This window comes from Aulonocara sp. 'chitande type north' Nkhata Bay, linkage group LG7 (genome assembly GCF_057382095.1).
Source record: "Aulonocara sp. 'chitande type north' Nkhata Bay isolate Kocher_YH1m ecotype deep benthic linkage group LG7, A_spYH_male_GT1.1, whole genome shotgun sequence".
NCBI classification, from domain to species: domain Eukaryota; kingdom Metazoa; phylum Chordata; class Actinopteri; order Cichliformes; family Cichlidae; genus Aulonocara; species Aulonocara sp. 'chitande type north' Nkhata Bay.
The window spans coordinates 41,003,260-41,021,279 of NC_141350.1; the positions used below are offsets into that span (position 1 = coordinate 41,003,260).

At 39.8% G+C, this 18,020-nt stretch overlaps 1 protein-coding gene across 5 annotated transcripts in view; it reads right to left on the minus strand.

Moving 5' to 3' along the window:
- Nucleotides 1–18,020, minus strand: part of strbp (spermatid perinuclear RNA binding protein) — a 120,562-nt gene that overhangs the window by 9,407 nt on the left and 93,135 nt on the right. For 3 of the 5 annotated variants that reach the window (XM_086300407.1, XM_086300406.1, XM_086300410.1), the window contains one exon: nucleotides 6,897–13,684. The exons of 1 other annotated variant lie outside the window; for it this stretch is intronic. In XM_086300407.1, coding sequence (XP_086156533.1) covers nucleotides 13,590–13,684 — 95 coding nt within the window. In that variant the 3' untranslated portion in view covers nucleotides 6,897–13,589. Of the gene's footprint in view, nucleotides 1–6,896; nucleotides 13,685–16,133; nucleotides 16,517–18,020 lie in introns of those variants that run through there. One more of the 5 variants, XM_086300408.1, reaches the window with a different exon arrangement.

Genomic DNA, 18,020 nt, shown 5'->3' on the forward strand with positions numbered 1-18,020 from the left:
AGGAATAAGATGAAACGGGGATGGGAAGAAAAACAGAAGGGAGCAGACCACCCTGTGATCATGACGATGCTACAGATTAATTATGTTTGCACAGTAAGAGGAGTCAAAACAGTAAGATGATAGAAGATAGTCATTAAAGTAAGCCATTATAATCGTTAAGCAAAAGTGTTGTTGCTCAACTTGAAGTCCAGTGAGAGAAACTGCTGCTTCTCTGTTTTAGGTAACTGTGAACTTTGATAGGTAAAAGCATCACCTTACCCTCTGAGTGTGTGTGACCTTGCTCACTCCCATCAATATCTTCTTTCCACCAATTTCAACGAGAAAGGAATCACTGTTACTTTTAAAGCTATTAAAGTATTGAGAAGCCACAAAATGAATTAAAGCTTAAAACCTAAAACTTATTAGTATTTTGCTCCTTTAACTCTTATATCGCTTGAGTTTGAAGGCAGTATCTATAAAATAACACAAAAAAAGCCTTACATGTCAATATCCTCTTCAGTGTCTCGAGTTGGAATTGAGAAAGAGATAAAAGAGGCCCATGATGGTGATATAATGAGACTTCTCTTTGTGTCCTCTTGGGAGGTTCTGAGAGTTTTAAAGATGAAAATAAACCTGTTTCTGCTAGCTAATTATGTCTTGTGAAAACAGGCTATCTGTCAGACACTTAAACAAGCCTTTTCCCTCGAGATGCATGGAAAGCTCTTCGTAGCTTGTACGCACTTTGGCGCCGGTTCTATCGCTCATCTTCTCCCTCAGAGAACGTGCCTCAAAATGATGGGTGCATTGTTATCTGTGTCAGGGATGAGCTATTTTCTGCCTTCGCCTCAGTGTATGATATGTGCAATGTGCACTAGTTGAACTGGAGGTCTCACATATATCATTTGGAGTGTTTATAACTTAGATCTAGCCGATAAATTAACACCTTTAGTGACGACGGCAGTGGGGAGTTTGGCTCTGCAGCTGCAGATTGCAAAGAAGCAGGCATGAAAAGTTGGAAAGCCGGTAGCATACCGGGAGCTGCTGGAGGTAACAAACGCCAGCATTATGCAATCTGCTTCACACTTTATCCCCCTCCTTTTTCTAGCCTGCGTATAAGACTGTAAACAAATGGCACCAAGCACCAAAATAGAATGTCACAGGGACTGCTGATGGGTGCTGTCTTCGACTTTAATGGTTGTTGATGTATGAATCAGGGATGGAACTCTGTGTGTCTGTCAGAGAATATGCCTAAGAGGGGCAGTGTGACAGTATTTTTACAACCTCATAAACTTCCTGGCACCTGATCTTGTGAACTCACAAACAAGACTGAACTTGGCTTCTTTTGATAAGTTTATCTCTGAGACTAAATATTCATATGACTTAGCTTCAGATGTCAAAGGGATAAGTGGTAGGGTGAAGGTGGAAAAGTGTTCCACCCCGACTTCACTCTAGAGCCTCTGGAGCCTGTTAGAAAACAGAATTCATAAATTCAACAGCAGTAAATGCTGCAAATTTAGTATGTAATAAAAAATATTCCGCCACAGTAGATCCCTACAGGAATTCCTATACAGGAATCTACTGTCAACTACTGCTTTGATGAAAGCTGTTTCTGCAGAGTAGCATATCTGGAGATCTGCAAGAACTTTTAGACTTTCAGAATTTTAATTTAATAAATATGTGAAAATGTCTGACTCTTTACAGTTTAAATTCCTATTGGATTCACTCGCTGAACTGTACCTTGTGTGCTATGGGAAATAAGCCGTATGGCTCATCTGCTTATATCTTGTTGAATTCAGGTCGTTAGATCCACAAATAGCATTGAATATTAGTAGCACAGGACACGTGATCACAGCCTGTAAGCAAAGAAAATTTGCTGGAATTATTAACTGAATCATTTCTAAGTGATTAGCCCTTCGACAGACTGACGACCTGTCCAGGTTGTATCCTGCCTCTTGCCCTAAGACAGCAGGGATAGGCTCCAGCGCCCCCCATGACCCTGAAAAGGATAAGTGGATAGATGGATTTCTAAGTGATTATTATCCTCACACTGCATTGCTACTCCCGATCTTAGGGTTTCCCTACCTCTGATATCCCACTTTAATCACTGGGTGTATTAATAATTTAAATACTTTGTCAAATAAAATCAAGCTCTTCAGTCATGTTAGCTAGCTGGAAAGCAGGCTACATCATAAGTAAAATAAGTAGTTGGTATTAGGGGTGCAATGATACTCGTATCGATATTGAACCGTTCGATACAGTGCTTTTGGTTCGGTACGCATTTGTATCGAACAATACAAAAGTTTTAATTTATTTTATCAACTTTCCTTCTGACGATGCTGTCCGTGTTGAGCGCTCAGTGGATCTGCGTTCGACTACTCAGCCTAGGCTGCACTGAGCGCAGCGCAAGCTAGCAAGACAGAAGCTAAGCTCATTGCAACATGGCTACTGCCTCAACGCTACCTGAAATTGAACCTCCCCCACCCTCATTCAGATCTGGTGTTCGGAACTATCTTGGTTTTCATGTGAAGCATGACCCTGATGGTAAGCGCGTCATGGACAAAAGAAAAACAGTATGTCGGATGTGCCACGCAATGCTCAATTACATTGGTGGGAGCTAGTGTGTTAGCGCAGTTAGCTCGTTAACGTGTTGACACCGTCCAGCCCCACGCACGGGGCGATCTGCGGTAACTCGTTAACGGAGATTTGCCGTGTTATGGCGTTAATGTCAGTTTAACAAGATTAACGCTGACAGCACTAGTGGGAACACAACGAATATGACTGCACATTTACACCGACATCATCCTAGTGCAAAGACAAGTGGAAGCAGACAAAAACAACAAGCACGCATGCTACAAACTTTACCCGAGTCATTTAGACAGCCACATGATTCTCCTGAGAGCCATTTCTCTGTAATAAACTCTCTTTTCCAAAGATGAGTGATTTCTCGATCAGATAGATTTATTTTTTTTATTTTGTTGTTTCAGCAACATTAAATTTAAAAACTGTACTTTTGGGTTAAAATATATATTTATAATTTTAATAAATTATAAATTAAAAAGGCATGAACATTTTTTGTATCGAAAAAATATCGAACCGTGACACCAAAGTATCGAACCGAACCGTGAATTTTGTGCATCATTGCACCCCTAGTTGGTATATATATTGGCTAATAAGGCTCTTGAAAAACATTTATACATAAAGGATTTAGCTGTTTGATCCAAGATGCTAGTTGTCTGTGGTTTTATTTTTAATCTCTCTGCAGCTATTTTGACTTCCCCCCCCCTGCTCTCTGTTTCATCGATCATGTATCTGTTTGTGTTTCCTATTTTGCTCTTATTGACAGAAGGGAAAGGAGACAAAGAAATGAGTGGTCACTTATTCACACTCAGTTGTAATCTAATTTTTACATAACACTCAGCCTCTTCCTTTATGGATGGTGTGTGAATGTTTGGATATTTTCAGGTGAAAAGGTGAAAATCCTGAGCGGTGGATCTTGTTAGTTTCATCTCTGCTGCCTCATTTGCTCAGGTGAGGATTGTGGAGAATGCAAACCCTCCACCGCTTCAGGAAATATATGTGCTTCGGTTAAAATTTCACACATCTTTGTTGTGGCCAATTACTCTGCTATCATTGCCTTCTTAATGAATAATTAAGCCTGAGGGTATTCTCGCAGGAAGCCGAGAGCCGTGACATTTGATTATCATGGTTTTTGAGTTCGATTTGGAGTGTTGAGGAAAAATAATGAAAACTTCCTGTCTAAAACATTTGCCAGTCGTGATTTTGTGTATATCAGATGGACTAGGTGCCTTCTCCTATCAGTCTCAGTAGACAAATCCACCAAATCTGCACCTTTATATTTGGACTTGATTTTCTTATACATGAGGTCGCTGTGTACTGAGCTCACATTAGGAAAATGGACTGAGAAATATGATTTTTATAAAAGTCAAAGGTGGTAATGTTTAAATTAAATTACTGAGATTTCAAATGTGTTAGCAAATAGGAATAAAGATCTGGATTTATACGTGTTATTGTAAAGATGTTAGAGCTGCTCTCTGCACTGCCAGAGGTCACAGGAGAATGGTCAGATTGTTTCAGGCTGACAGAACAACAACAGTAAGTCAAATGTGTGTGTGGGTGGGGGTGGGGGGATATATGTGTATTGAGAGTGTGGGGAGTGAGTTGGAGGGTGGGGTGGGCTGCTTTTAACTATGTAAAGCACTTTGTGCTACATTTTTTCTGTATGAAAAGTGCTTTATAAATAAAGATTGATTGATTGATTGAAATAACCACTTGTTACATGAGGGTATGCATCTCTGAATGCACAACACATTGAACCTAGATGGGCTCCAGCAACAGAAGACCAGATGGGAAACTGAGGCTACAATTCATATGTGCTCACCAGAACTGGACCATAGAAGATTGGAAAATGTTTCCTGGTCTGATGAGTCTTGATTCTGCTGGGACATTCAGATGGAAAGGTCCAAATTTCAACATGAAAGAATAAATCCATCCTATTCTGTATCAGCAGTACAGGCTGTTGATGTCCAGTCTATTGTCCAATAGAGCACATCTGGGATGTGGTAGAACAGGAGATTCCAATCAGTTAGCTGACAAATCTGCAGCAACTGCATGATGCCGTCATGTCAACATGAACCAAAATCTCTGATGAATGTTTGGTACCTTCTGAAGTCATGCCATGAATGATGAAAAAAGGGGACCAAACCAGTACTACCAAGGGGTAAGTAATAAAGTGTGTATATTTTGTTACAAACTGTTTATGTGGTTGTGGCAATAGATTGTTGATAATCTTACACAGTAAGCCAAACATAGCCAAATAAGTAAGTAAAGAAGAATAGATAGTTTTCTGCTTCCTCACTGTAGTTCGAGGTGTGATGACATGTGCTTGTGCTTTGCACAACATGTCTCAATCACCTATTCACACACTTTTTTCTTCATCTATCTAAAACTAACACACCAAAGAACGCACCAGGAGCAAATCTGGCTTTGGTATCTTGCCCTAGGATACTTTGTGATGCAGCCAGGGATCGAACCGCAGACCACCCATAAACACCTGCTTAATTAAAATGGACCTATTTTGCTCAAATGAAGAAATAAAACTGCAGACCAGTCAGTCTTATATTTGTCAAAATATGCTAGAATTATCACACAGTTTACCAACCATACAATCTGGGTTTAGATCCCGTGTGGTTGTGGCATTCGAATAAAATAGCTACTCTAAATGTAGAGCTGATATTTGATGTTGTGTTGGCTTTAGCTGTTTGCTGGCCTTGTTAAATCTTCACCAGCAATGTTGTCATCTATAAACAGGCACTGATGTCCTCTGTCAGGGGGAGAGGAATGAGTCCTGTCCAATTAATCTGATTTGTGAGCATATCGTCGTTTCTTGTTACCAGCTGAAATACAATACAGGCCATCCCAAAAAGTTGTCAGCAGTCCAAGGTCATTTATTACCCCACAGTGTATGAGTCTGCACCTAGCATACAGATGACTCTGGTATTATATTGAGTCTTATTAGTTTTCCAGATTAGTGTGTACATAAGCGAGCGTGCACAAAGCCAGGTTTCAAACTGTGGTGTTTCTGCTTCAGTTAATTTTTAATCACGTACATCCTCCTCTACTTCTGAGCAGTCATTGTAAAACAAGTCTTTATAGAAGACAGTTGTTTCATTGTATTAAGGTTTTATCATGTTAATGGGAGCTGGCATGCAAATGGAGCATCCCATTCAGATTTCTGACACCTCTGTCTGCATTTTCAAGGGAAAATAATACCATAAAACAGTACTTTAAGCCTGAATTAATGCATTAATTCTACCACAATTGACACAATGTACTAATACTGAGCAGGGTTTAATTTGTCAGGATGGCTGTCATAGTCTGGCGAGTTTAGACGTCATCCTTGCTGTCCTCTTTGCTTTCTGTCAGATGAAAAAGGCATGTCGTTTTTCTCTGTTGTCTTTTTTAGGAAACAGCACGCACAGACACTTATTGCTGTGTTGGATGATTGGCGGCTATGGCTGTGCGTTGATGGTGTTGACTACTGGAGATGTCACTGGATACTCAGACTCAGCCATAAGCAGTACTGCTTTAGAGAGGACTGACAGCTTATGTTTCTAAACCACTATGTGCTGAAACTCTTAGAGAAACTTACCAATTATTGTCCATAACCTTGAGTCTGACATTATGGCGTGACATAAAAAAACATAAAGATCCTCCATCTTTAAAGCATCTGACTTGAAACTGCTTTCATTTTTCAGCATGACAATGATCCTGAACACACAGACAATAAAAAGCATACCTGGATAGAAACTATCAGTAATAGATTGGCCTCTCCAGAGCCTGGACCTCAACAATATTGAAGCAGTGTGGGATCATCTTGACAGAGAATGAAACATAAGGCAGCCAACGTCCAATATCAAATTTTAAATTGGTTTGCAGCTTCTATTGATAAAGACCTAGTAATTAAATAACAGATAAGCAATTAAATGATAGTAAAGTCCCAGTTTGTTTAATGATCTTCTATAGGAATTTCAGTAAAATGTTTTTTTCTGTAATTTTAGACATTTCTTACAATTATTATGTAGGAAAACTAAAAAATACAGTTGAACTTCTTTACCTTATATTCAGACATCTCAGGGATTAAACACTGACAGAAATGTTCACTGGTCCGTCCCACGTAGAAACAAAGTGAGCTGTACGTGGCCCACCATGTAAAATCTGTATGACATCCCTGATGTACACATTTCCCATGTTCATAACAAAATACAAATAAATGATGTTGTTTCAAGACTATTGCACAGTAATGTATTTTAGATAAAAATCTAGATCTATTTTATGGTCAGACCCTTTTGATAGGCATCAGTGTGAGACAATTAAAAAAAAAGATACTCAGATATTGATTTTAGCACTTTCTCAGTTTTATTTTCAGTTCATCAAGCATTGGTTACTGTATGTCAAGAACAGTGACAACCACAGATCATCACTGATGTTAATGCTGCTACTAATTAAACAAACTATACAGCGAATTCAAATCACGCTCGTCATTCTTTATCAGTGGCCTCTGTTAAGCAGAACCTTGTAGAGTTTCACAAAATGTAACTTTGATCATTTAATGTCTGTGAAGGTTCTCAGTCATCCAGGTCATCGTAGTCAAAGGAGCTTGCAAAGAAAAGCGTCTGGACTTCTTTAAGTTGCTTGAAGACGTTTCACCTCTCATCCGAGAAGCTTCTTCAGTTCTAAGGTCAAATGGTAGAGAGTCCCAGATATAAACCTAGTGGGAGTGACCCCCACAGAGGGACAAAAGGACCCCCTGATGATCCTCTAATCGCCTGAGCCAAGGTGTGAAACTGGGTGTGGGTCCCAATCAGCCAGAGTTTCGGGTGTGTTCATTGTGAAACCTGGCCCCACCTTATCATGCGAATTCCTGAGGTCAGATGGCCCAGGATGTGAGTGGGCGTTAAGGCGTCTGGGAAGGGATCTCAAAACTGGATTATAGATGGCAGAGAGTTGGTGTCGTAAACCCCCGCCTCTGTTCAAAGATGGTCGCTCACAGTGGACATAGATGGCTTCTTTCACTCCTCTTTCAAACCATCTGTCCTCTCTGTCCAAAATGTGAACATTGGCATCCTCGAAAGAGTGTCCTTTATCCTTAAGATGCAGATGGACTGCTGAGTCTTGTCCTGTGGAGGTGGCTCTTCTGTGTTGTGCCATGCGCTTGTGAAGTGGCTGTTTGGTCTCTCCAATGTAGAGGTCTGAGCATTCCTCGCTGCACTGTACAGCATACACCACATTGTTAAGTTTGTGTTTTGGCGTTTTGTCTTTCGGGTGAACCAGTTTCTGTCTGAGTGTGTTGCTGGGTCTGAAATACATATCATATTTATATCTGGGACTCTCCACCATTTGACCTTAGAACTGAAGAAGCTTCTCGGATGAGAGGTGAAACGTCTTCAAGCAACTTAAAGAAGTCCAGACGCTTTTCTTTGCAAGCTCCTTTGACTTTGATCATTTAATGGAACAAATAGATTCTGTGAGCAGATATCACTTCATCAATTCATAGGCAGCATCATAAAACGGTGTATTTTATTCCCCTTTTGGTCAAAGACAAAAAAAAAGGAAGATATTTACAGGAAAAAGAAAACAATCATCACTCATGAGATGCTATTTTTGCCAAAACATCATTATTAAAAATTAAAAAAAGGGGAAAAAGAAATATGAATCCTAACAGGGTAGATGCACCCAAAACAACCCTTACACACAAGTAGTTCAAAAGATATATAGATGTATATATATGTATTTATCCATATATATTCTGTATATATGCTTCTCTACAAAAAACAAGTTTACTCTTTATACGAGTAAATACATTCTACTCTACAATCACCATAACGACTGTGTACATTCCCAACCAAAAGACTTCGATCATTTATCAGGAGGACGATGGACGTGAACAATCCATGAATTATGACCAGGAAGTATGCAACAACATGCTTGATGTGACTGCAGTGCTGTATATGTATGTGTGTATGCATGCGTCTGCATGTGGGTGTGTTAATACATACCCCATCGCCCCACCCTCTGACATAAACGCACACACCCAGAGAAAATGATCTGTTCTGCAGTTAGTCTGTGCCTAAGCAGTGGAAACATAATCCAGGATCTATTTCTGCAGCGCTGCAGAGTTTCAGAATCACTTGCGGATGGACTTTCCGGGTCTTCCTACGGCACTTCTCTCGTTGCTTCCAGACAAATTTAGCATGATCCCCAGATTTAAACCCCAACTTTCTGTGCTAATGCAAGAGTGAGCAAGACAGGTTTTCTTTCAGATTTACACACAGGAGAGCATTCTTTTTCCCCCTTCTTTCCTGACATTTCATAACTGTCTAGACAGATCACATCTCTCACTTCTGAGACTGCAGGATGATCAGATTTGTGAAGCAAAGGCTTCGTAGTCTTTGGTGTGTAGATGAATCCCATCGTGTAGGGAAAAAAACCCCTCCTTGTTTTCCAAAGGCATTCATGCATTTTCCTTTTTGATCTGGCAGGAGGAGAAGAGGGGCCTTTGGGAAACATGGCTATATCTCCAGATATAAACGGGGAGCAAAATCTCTCCGATCTCTTAAACCATTGAACCTATCGCAGAATTTAAACACTCAAATCTCCTGCATGTGTTGCCACTTTTTGGAGACAACACTCTTTCTTCTTTTCTTCTGATAGCTTAATTTATCACACAGGTAACTGCCATTTCAACAAAAAAGCAATGTATGTACAGTGCTACAGACAGCCTAGTATAAAGCACTAATAAATAGAGCAGGTGTGGGTGTGTTTTCTCAGCTATACATGGCTCATATCCTAATGTACAAACAAGGTCCAACCACTTGTGTGACTCACATAGTTCACAAATACTCAATCCATGGAGCAAAGAGTGTCATGTCGACTCAGTGCGCTTGGCTGTTATTGTCGGTAAAAGCTGAAATATTTACACATTTGAGTACATGTGTGCTTCTGTGTGTGTTTGTCTTGTTGCATACACGTGCGTGTCAGGTAGCCCTGAGTACAATGCGTGAGTGTATTGCTCGTGCGTCTTTTGTGCTTTTTAGATTTACAGGTGTAGTTTTTGTTGAACGCCCACCAGAGGCAGTGTAGATGCAGAATAACAGGGATGTATCTGTGTGCCGCTGTTTACTCGTTTATAGTGATCTTGGGGACTACTAGAGTAGGAATGACATCCATCAGTGGGACTGGAATCCAGAAAAGACAACCAGTATGTTCTAAAACATTATTCACACTGGCATTTCTTTTCAAGCCGCTCATAAGTGTTTCCAGAAAAAACACATCACTGCAATATTTTCTATTCTGAGACACTTTGGTGGAGTACGGCTGGTTTTGTCACTGACCTAATAAAAGCGGAAGATATCTAGTCAGTTCATCAGTCAGCCTCCCTTCAGTCTCTCAATATACTCTATTTAACTATATTTTGAATTCTTTCCTCTTTCTTCTTATTTTTCTCTCTCTCTTGGTAATTTCTTTTAAATCCCCAAACAACTTGGATACTTGGAGTATATTTTCTCAGCTGAAACATCAAGCAGATTTCTCATCTCCTTACTAGATTACTAAGAAAAAAATATGCTTTTAGATATGGTGGTATCATTTAGGAGACAGCAGCTCCCCAATAAATAAAAAATACTGCTGACTGGAGGAGCCACTGCCTGCACATTCCCGCTAAGCTGCCTGTGCCAGGTTTAGACTGACCCGCTTTCTCTGTGCTCTCAACCTCGCCACCCATCAGGGTGACTCCTCCAATGTGTCTGTACAGTCTGAGGGGAAATGAAAAGGTTGCTCACTGAGGTATGACTGTCTGCCTTATTAATGTGGACCATCTGGAGAGTGAGAAAGGGGCAGAGAGGGGGAGCTGAAGGCAGGGCAGGGAGGAGGGCATTTTAGAAGAAATTCTCAGCTGATAGAGGTCTGTTTCCACACAGCTAACCTCAAAGTTATTCACCTCCACGTGAATTCCCCATGTAAATGAAAAGTAAGAGCAAAGCCTGCTCTAAACTTTATTCTACACTTTTAGAGATCAAACAAGAGCGGCTCTCTTCTTTAATGGAAAACCACTATAAAAAGATTGAAAAGAAAGAAACAGTCATTCACAGCAAAGACCCACAGCCAATTAATAAACCGAGATCTAGTTTGTGTGAGACATCTTAACTTAATTGTGCTCCATGTCAGAGCAGTAATATTTACTCTTGTAAAGCCAGGCTGTCATTAGGATTTCAAACAACTGTAAATGAAAGATTGAAGATTTAATAACCGTATATTAGAGATTATAGACACATTATGGGAACAGGAAGTACACAACAGCCTCCATTTTGCTACTCGACCTCTCAGTCGCACGACAATTATCACCATCCTTGCAAAAATTGTCAAGTTCTTTTCATTTTCAGCGTAGTAATGTCGCAAAATCTCACTCTAATTCGGCTTATTGTTTAGAAACACTGACTTTAGAGTCATGCTGTGTCTATCGGCTTTTTCTCAGATGTCTTTTTTTTGTTGAATCAAAGCCAGCAGAAACACAGGAGATCAAACTTGCGCCCAGATCAAGGCGAATGTGAGGAGAATCAAAGGTTTTTGATGCACATTTTGTAGCTTCTGCTGACTGACATCTTCTCTCTACTAAAGGTTAAAAATAAGAAAGAACAGAGATAAAAAATCTTCAAAACCATGTGAGAAACAAAAAAAAACCCCCAAACATCATGCACAGCAACGGCGATTTACATTTTGTGTTGTGGGCAAGATCCCTTGTACAGATCAGCCATCAATGACAAGTCTTAAACTATCGAACATATTGATCACATACACACTAATTAAGTCAGATACGGGATGAAATGTGGTTTGGGGGTGAAAGTGGTTTGCAAAGTGGCCTGCAGAGGTGCACAAGCCACACAAGCCTAGAGACAGGCAACCTTCCATAGACAGGGAAACGTGTGTATTGAGTGAATGGTTGACGGCCACCACCCGGTGAAATCGATCACAGACAGAGTGACGTACTGAAAACCTCCTTGTAATTCGTCACTGACAGGTTGCCTATAATTTGCGTGCAGAAGCAGATTTGTCCGCAAGCACTCAACCGACTGCTGTCCAAGCGGTAGTGAACATGAAGTAAGTGTCACGCAAACTGAAAAAGGGGATAGGTTCATCTGCAACCAAAGCAACCATAAGCCACGGGGTCATTTACCAGTCTCTAGGTCTGAGTGACTACAGCCTCAAACAGTGAAGTTTACATGAGATTAACCACTTGGCTGTGTATAACCAGCAGACGTGGGCTGGCACTGATATCAGCTGATCTGGAGGGATTGTGCTTCATTTGATGCCGCAAAATCAAATCCAAACAGAATCTGAATGGACTGCTTTAGAATTTACAGTTACCTAAACTGCCAGTAATTTTATGACATAAATTGTGCTATAACAGTAGTACTACACAATCAACTACTCAAAATTTTAGGATGACATGAAAAGCTAATTTGCCTTCCTTTACTGTACAATTATGTCAAAAGTTTGTGGTCATTGACCTGGTCATCTTAGCCTCAATATTTAGAGACACATGGCTATGACCATATCCACAGATTGAACTTTTTCTTCCCTTATACAACTGAGCTGAACACCAAATGCGAATCTGATACTTAAATTATTTTCAGGTAAGGTAACATGAGGCCAAAGACAGCTTTGACACTGATAACTACGTTCATGTACAACGATGATTAAACTGCATTCTCAGTCCAAACTCCTGATGACCCAAATCACATTTCTGTGAAAAAACTGTCCCAAATATTAATTTGTATTGTATCTTTCCCAACCTGTAAGATGCTCATGTGTTTTCGCTACCAGCAGCATCACTTCCATTCAGCAGAGAACAGCCACAGAGAGCTGGAGGAAACAATGTGTGTGAATGTGTGTGTCTGCAGAAAGAAGAAACAGTGAAGTGCCAGTGAGCTGTGCTTTTGGTCCCTATAAGGCTTGCGGGACGGAGCTGATGTGTGATCTGTGCCGAGGTGGTGGTGTGTCCATTAATGGAAGAGGGAGGAGCGTGTACATCCAAGCATACACATACTGTAACAACAGTATTCCCTGCCAGCAATGAGACTATAGAAAATGTGCTTTCTGACAGGAATAGTGTGCGTTTGTCTGTGTGTCAGTGTGTGGTTATAAGTGTGTTCAGTAGCGAGCACCTCTGGTCCGGGCAGTGTAAACAAACCTCGGGCAGCAGAGAGCGTGCTCAGAAAGGCTCAGAAAGACATCAAAGATAGAGGAAAAGTAGGAAGGAAGGAAAGAAGGAAGCATTATTATTCTAACAGCACAGGTTATAGGAATACCAAAGATAATATTGCCTCTCCTAGAACTAGCTTCAATTGCTCAGTGTATATAAAATTGGAAGAAAGCTATACTGTGATATTACAGTTACATTACACTTTATAATTCTAAAATAATTTATAACAACAATAGTTATATTTTATAGAGTATTTACATAAATACATCATCATATACTAATATTGTCAACACATTGTTATAGAAATACACCATACATATATGTGTGTGTGTATATATGTGTTATATTATAGCCACACGCACACATACATTGAATATACAATCAAAATAAGCTATTGCAATGCTGTGTTGGGTAAAACTTTGTTGGACATTCACATCTTCTCAAGTAAGTAAGTAAGCTCAAAGAGAGGAGTTCAGGTGTATTGCTATAAGAAAGACCAGCCCAGCCCTGCACAGTCACAGCTGAACGTTTCTCGTAAAATCCGAGTATTGCTTGTTGTAAAGTCGCTCTCCTCTGAGGAGATGATCTGGGTGAAGAGACGAGGAAACAGAAAGAGGTGCTTTGTGCCTCTCGGTCGATGGTTCAGATAGTTTCTGCCTTTTCTTTTTTTCTCAGGAGGAAAGTTTCGTCAGTAGACTGATCAAACTGAAACCGTTCTGAATGTGTGAATCCATCAGCTGGGATTCAAAGGCAGCCCGCATTAGACGGAGAAACAGATGGGCATGTGTGCAGCCAGGTAAGTGTGAAGAGCGCCTCCAACAATGTGCTGCCTCTAGAAGTCAGAGAAGAGATCCTGTGGACCCAGATGAATGATAAAAGGAGCGATGGTGCGCGGCTGGTAGAAAGGATTGTCAATAAATAGACCACCTGCAGTGACGAAGATCAGAGAAAAAGGAAGATTGATTAATTAGTACACTTTTTTAAAACACTTTTTTAAAGTGGTATATAAGTATATTAACTATATGAGTGTATTTAAAATAGCGCAGAATGTAGAAATGTGTGTAGAAATGTCCTGTATATTAAATTAAAGCAATAGTCAAAACACTTTGGGAAATATTCTTAATGGCTTTTTTGGAAGATAAGAAGATGAGAAGATCAATGCCGCTTGTCTAATGAATATGAAGATGCATCCAAAGGACACTTAGTTTAGCAAAAATACTAGTAACAGGGGGAAACAGCGAGCCTCTCTCTGTCCAAAAATAGGACAAAAATAGGATCTAGGGGCGCCAGGAAGACTAATAGTTACACTTTTAGTTTATTTAACACACTGTGCTAAATTGTGTTATTAGGATCTGTAATACCTCTCGTGGCTGTGGAGCTGATTTTTCAGAAGAAAACTGGTTGCTTTAGAAGAAATGTACATTTTCCAGTCAGAACATTAAAAGAAGTGTCTAGTTAAAGGTCTGTCTCACTGGGTCGGACCATCGTGATAGGACAGAAAGACAATGTGCCTTATTACACTGCAAAAACTGGTGAGGAAAGGCTGGGGGAACACAACAAAGAACCCAAGCTTTTAATTCAGGCTGCACAGTCCAAGAACAAGTCTGATCCTTGGTGGCACCACCCTGCAACCAGACTCAAAGGGTTGTCTGCTGGTGTCCAGGTGGCAGATATAATTGGACACCCCTGGGGATTCTATGCCCATGTCCTGTAAAGGTGCAGAGTAAGACACTAAAAATCATGATAATTTAGTTTCTGCTGCTTTAATTTCAGCCACATTTCTACAATGCGAGCTCCTGAGCTTAGCTTGGCTAGCTGTTCCCCCTGCTTACAATCTTTATGTTAAACTAACTAACTTAAAGTGCAACAAAGCCATAAAACATATTTCCCTAAATATCAAAACCAGTAAATATTCTCTATGGATCTTTGGGTCTTTATGCATTGAAATAATATCAACCTGAACAAAAAGAATAAGAGAAAAAAACAAACACAAAATGGAAGAAGTGGTAATAGTGTTCAATCGTGTAAGATTGAAGTTAACGTCTCAGAAGGACAGAGATTATTTAAGGGCTTTATAACAACTCAGAGGAGCTCAACCAACCATTGGACAAGACATTGGGTCCTCTCATCCAATGGCTGCGCCTCATAGCCGTAACCATGGAGACGTCCTCGAAGGGGGGTGTGGTTATCACTTGCTGGTTGGATGACCAAGACGTGGTTGAAGGGCCATGGGCAGAACTCTGTCTCGATTGGCACTCTTTGACTGGTGTGTTGATGGAATAAGCTTGAGTTTCACCTTCACTGCACTCTATTTACATTGAGCCATTTTCCTCTTAGTTATTATTTATAAAGACTGTTTTTTTTCTTTACAATCATCTTATAGAGGATAGTTTTAAGCCCAGGTTTTAGTGGTATTATTGGTGCTGGTGCTTAGCATCGAGGGAAAAAAATGAGCAAACACAACAAACCATACTGACAATGACACTGAAAATTATGAAACAACAACATGAAAATGCTGAAGGTGAAGTATGATTCACGGAGCTACAACTCGAATGTCAGGCAAAGATGAAAAACACTGATTTAAATGTCTGTGCAGAACATATTAAGTTTATTATTTGTAGGATGATTTATGCTAGTGAGGTCCTTTTAAGCAATGTCAGTATTCTTCTGTTGCAAAAGACTGCCGTTAGCTCACATTACAACAAATGCAATACTGTAGGCGCTAACTCTGAGAGCTGCGGGAAACCTGCCGAATATTAATTCCACATGCAGTAATGAGATCGTGCAGCTGAATGCAAGATGGAGGATCTAACTAGGGCGTTCTAAATTCATCATGTCGTCTTTGTCTTTTTCTCTGAGTAATCTTTAAGCTGAAGGTCAAAGAGATGAATTGAGAGGTGACGAGGTACTGAAATTCAATATTTGCAAATGCATGAGCTTGGAATATTAACAGTACTAGTACTATTTATAGGTTTAATAGTGTAGGTTTTATAGTACTATTTGCAGGTTTGAAAAAGGATAGGTAAATCTGTCTACGTTAGGTGACATAAGTACAAATCCAGTCCAAACAGAACCAAAGAGGAAGGCGCTACTCTATTAAGTTCCTTCGTAGCTGAAAGCCTTTAAATGAGATATACAACAGGAGCTGTTCAGCTTTTATTGAAGATAAACTTTATTTTGCAGCATTGATGATTTGTTCCTATACATCTTTCACACCACTCACATTATTTTCTTTGTACACAGAATATGTGTGATGTGTGTGTCATATTGCAAAGGATATCATCGTCTTTAGCAAGGAAAGAACAAAATAACAAAAGGCTAAATATATATATATGTATATATATATATATATATATATATATATATATATCGATAGAAATATGGATCGATAGATATATTACTATTTAGACTCAAAGAATGAGGTAACAATTCACAGTGCAAATCCTTCAAGTTTTTAAATGTTTTTATATCTTAAGAACTTAAAACCTGCAGGGTTTCTAATATTCATAAAAGTTTTTGGAACCAAAAACAATATAAAATAAGCAAAAAAGCACTTTTACAAATCTTCAGCTCAAGTCCTTAATCCTTTCCCCTTCGTCATACTGTAAAAAAGAACAAGAAAAAAAACTGTCTCCCTTCTACAGAAAACCTAGGTGCATTTTGGTATGGCGTGTCTCTTATGCTAAAAGAAGTGGTAGTGGGGGACGGGGTAGGCGGGCACTTTCATGACAGGCAACAGAAGCATTCTCTTGGGCAAACCTAGAGGGGAGACATGAGAAGAGCATAGCTCTGCATGAGTTCTGGGGAACAAATAACCAATGCTCACTATGCTAAGAGCATGTCCATCAAACACCCGTCACACTAGACAAGCAGGTTCCCAGAGGTAGAAGTGTAACTGCGTGAGAAAAAGCAGGAATGTATGCACACGAGGTGACAGCCTTTATTAGTGGTTTACCACAGAAGACAAAGCGGGAGTTAAAAAGAAAAGCTAAAGTTTAATTTTGTACAATTCTGTTAATTTCAGTCTATTTGAGTCAATTTAAAAGCGTTGATTTCACAATCCCGTTATTTATTATGATTTGGAATATGGTGACCAGCAGGGCCTTTAGACAATCAGACGGGATTTTCCTAGATTTTTTTCTAGATTGTAAAGGCAGTAATAATTACGCCAGGTTGCACTAGAATAAAAAAAAAAAAAGGTTTAATCAGTGTGACTAATCCGATAATTGCTCTTGATCGCAACAATAACACTAGTGTGTACACTGGTAATGTTAATAATGATGATCAAGGCTTTAAAATTAGGAATGAAGGGGTAAAATAAAGAGAAAGAATCACCTGAAAAATAGGTAATGAAACAGAAGCTGGTGCTCGCATTGTTCCGTAACTGACACTGTAGTAATAAATCTAACAGCTTATGGAATAATCAGAAGATAGATAGCCTAAAGTAAGTGGAGTGGAGCTACACTATCAGGCTGCATCAAGGCCTGTTAGAAGGGAAATATTTTTGAACAGCGAGGAGACACAAGTGACTTTGGGGTTGCGTCAGGAAGGTCATCCGGCGTAAAAATCTGCCAAATCAAACACGCAGAGCTACCTGCTGTGGCGACCCCCTGCGAATAAGTGAGCAGCCAAAAGTTGCTTTTTATTTTTTTACCTGTTATTCTTGCAGAGCTATTTTTTTTCAGGGTCCAAGAATACGCGTGCAGAGATAGAGACCAAAACACTAAAGAGAGATATCAAACGTTGTGCTGTTGCAAATTGTGTGGATGAAACATTTCGTGTCTATATTTTTTATCTAGTTCAATGCATATTTTTAATCTCCACTGAACTTCCTACTTACTTGTGGGAAGGTGCAGAGTAAGTTCAAGGTCAGGACTAGTTATACAAGCCAGATACGTGACATGTTCGGATGAGTAACGGGTCAAAGGTGCACACAGTACGAAGCAATTTATATGCTTCCACAGAACATGCAGGGCATTTAATAGCCTAGTTATGCACTACTGTTTTTCAGTTGCTTAGTATGAGGCCAGCTACTGATGTATTGTTTTGGTAAACAATAACTATTTGAAAACGCCAGCGAAGGCAGACTATTTTAGCAAGGAAAGGTGTTGCACTAACATGTAAAAAAACCCAGTTGAAACTGCCTGGGAACTAACACTGGGTTCCAGCTTTCATAAACATACTGTATAACTGAGGTGGATTTCATTTTCAGGGATGTTGGGTTCTCAGGGGGTTGTTACAAATCTGCCTGGGGCCCTCAAGG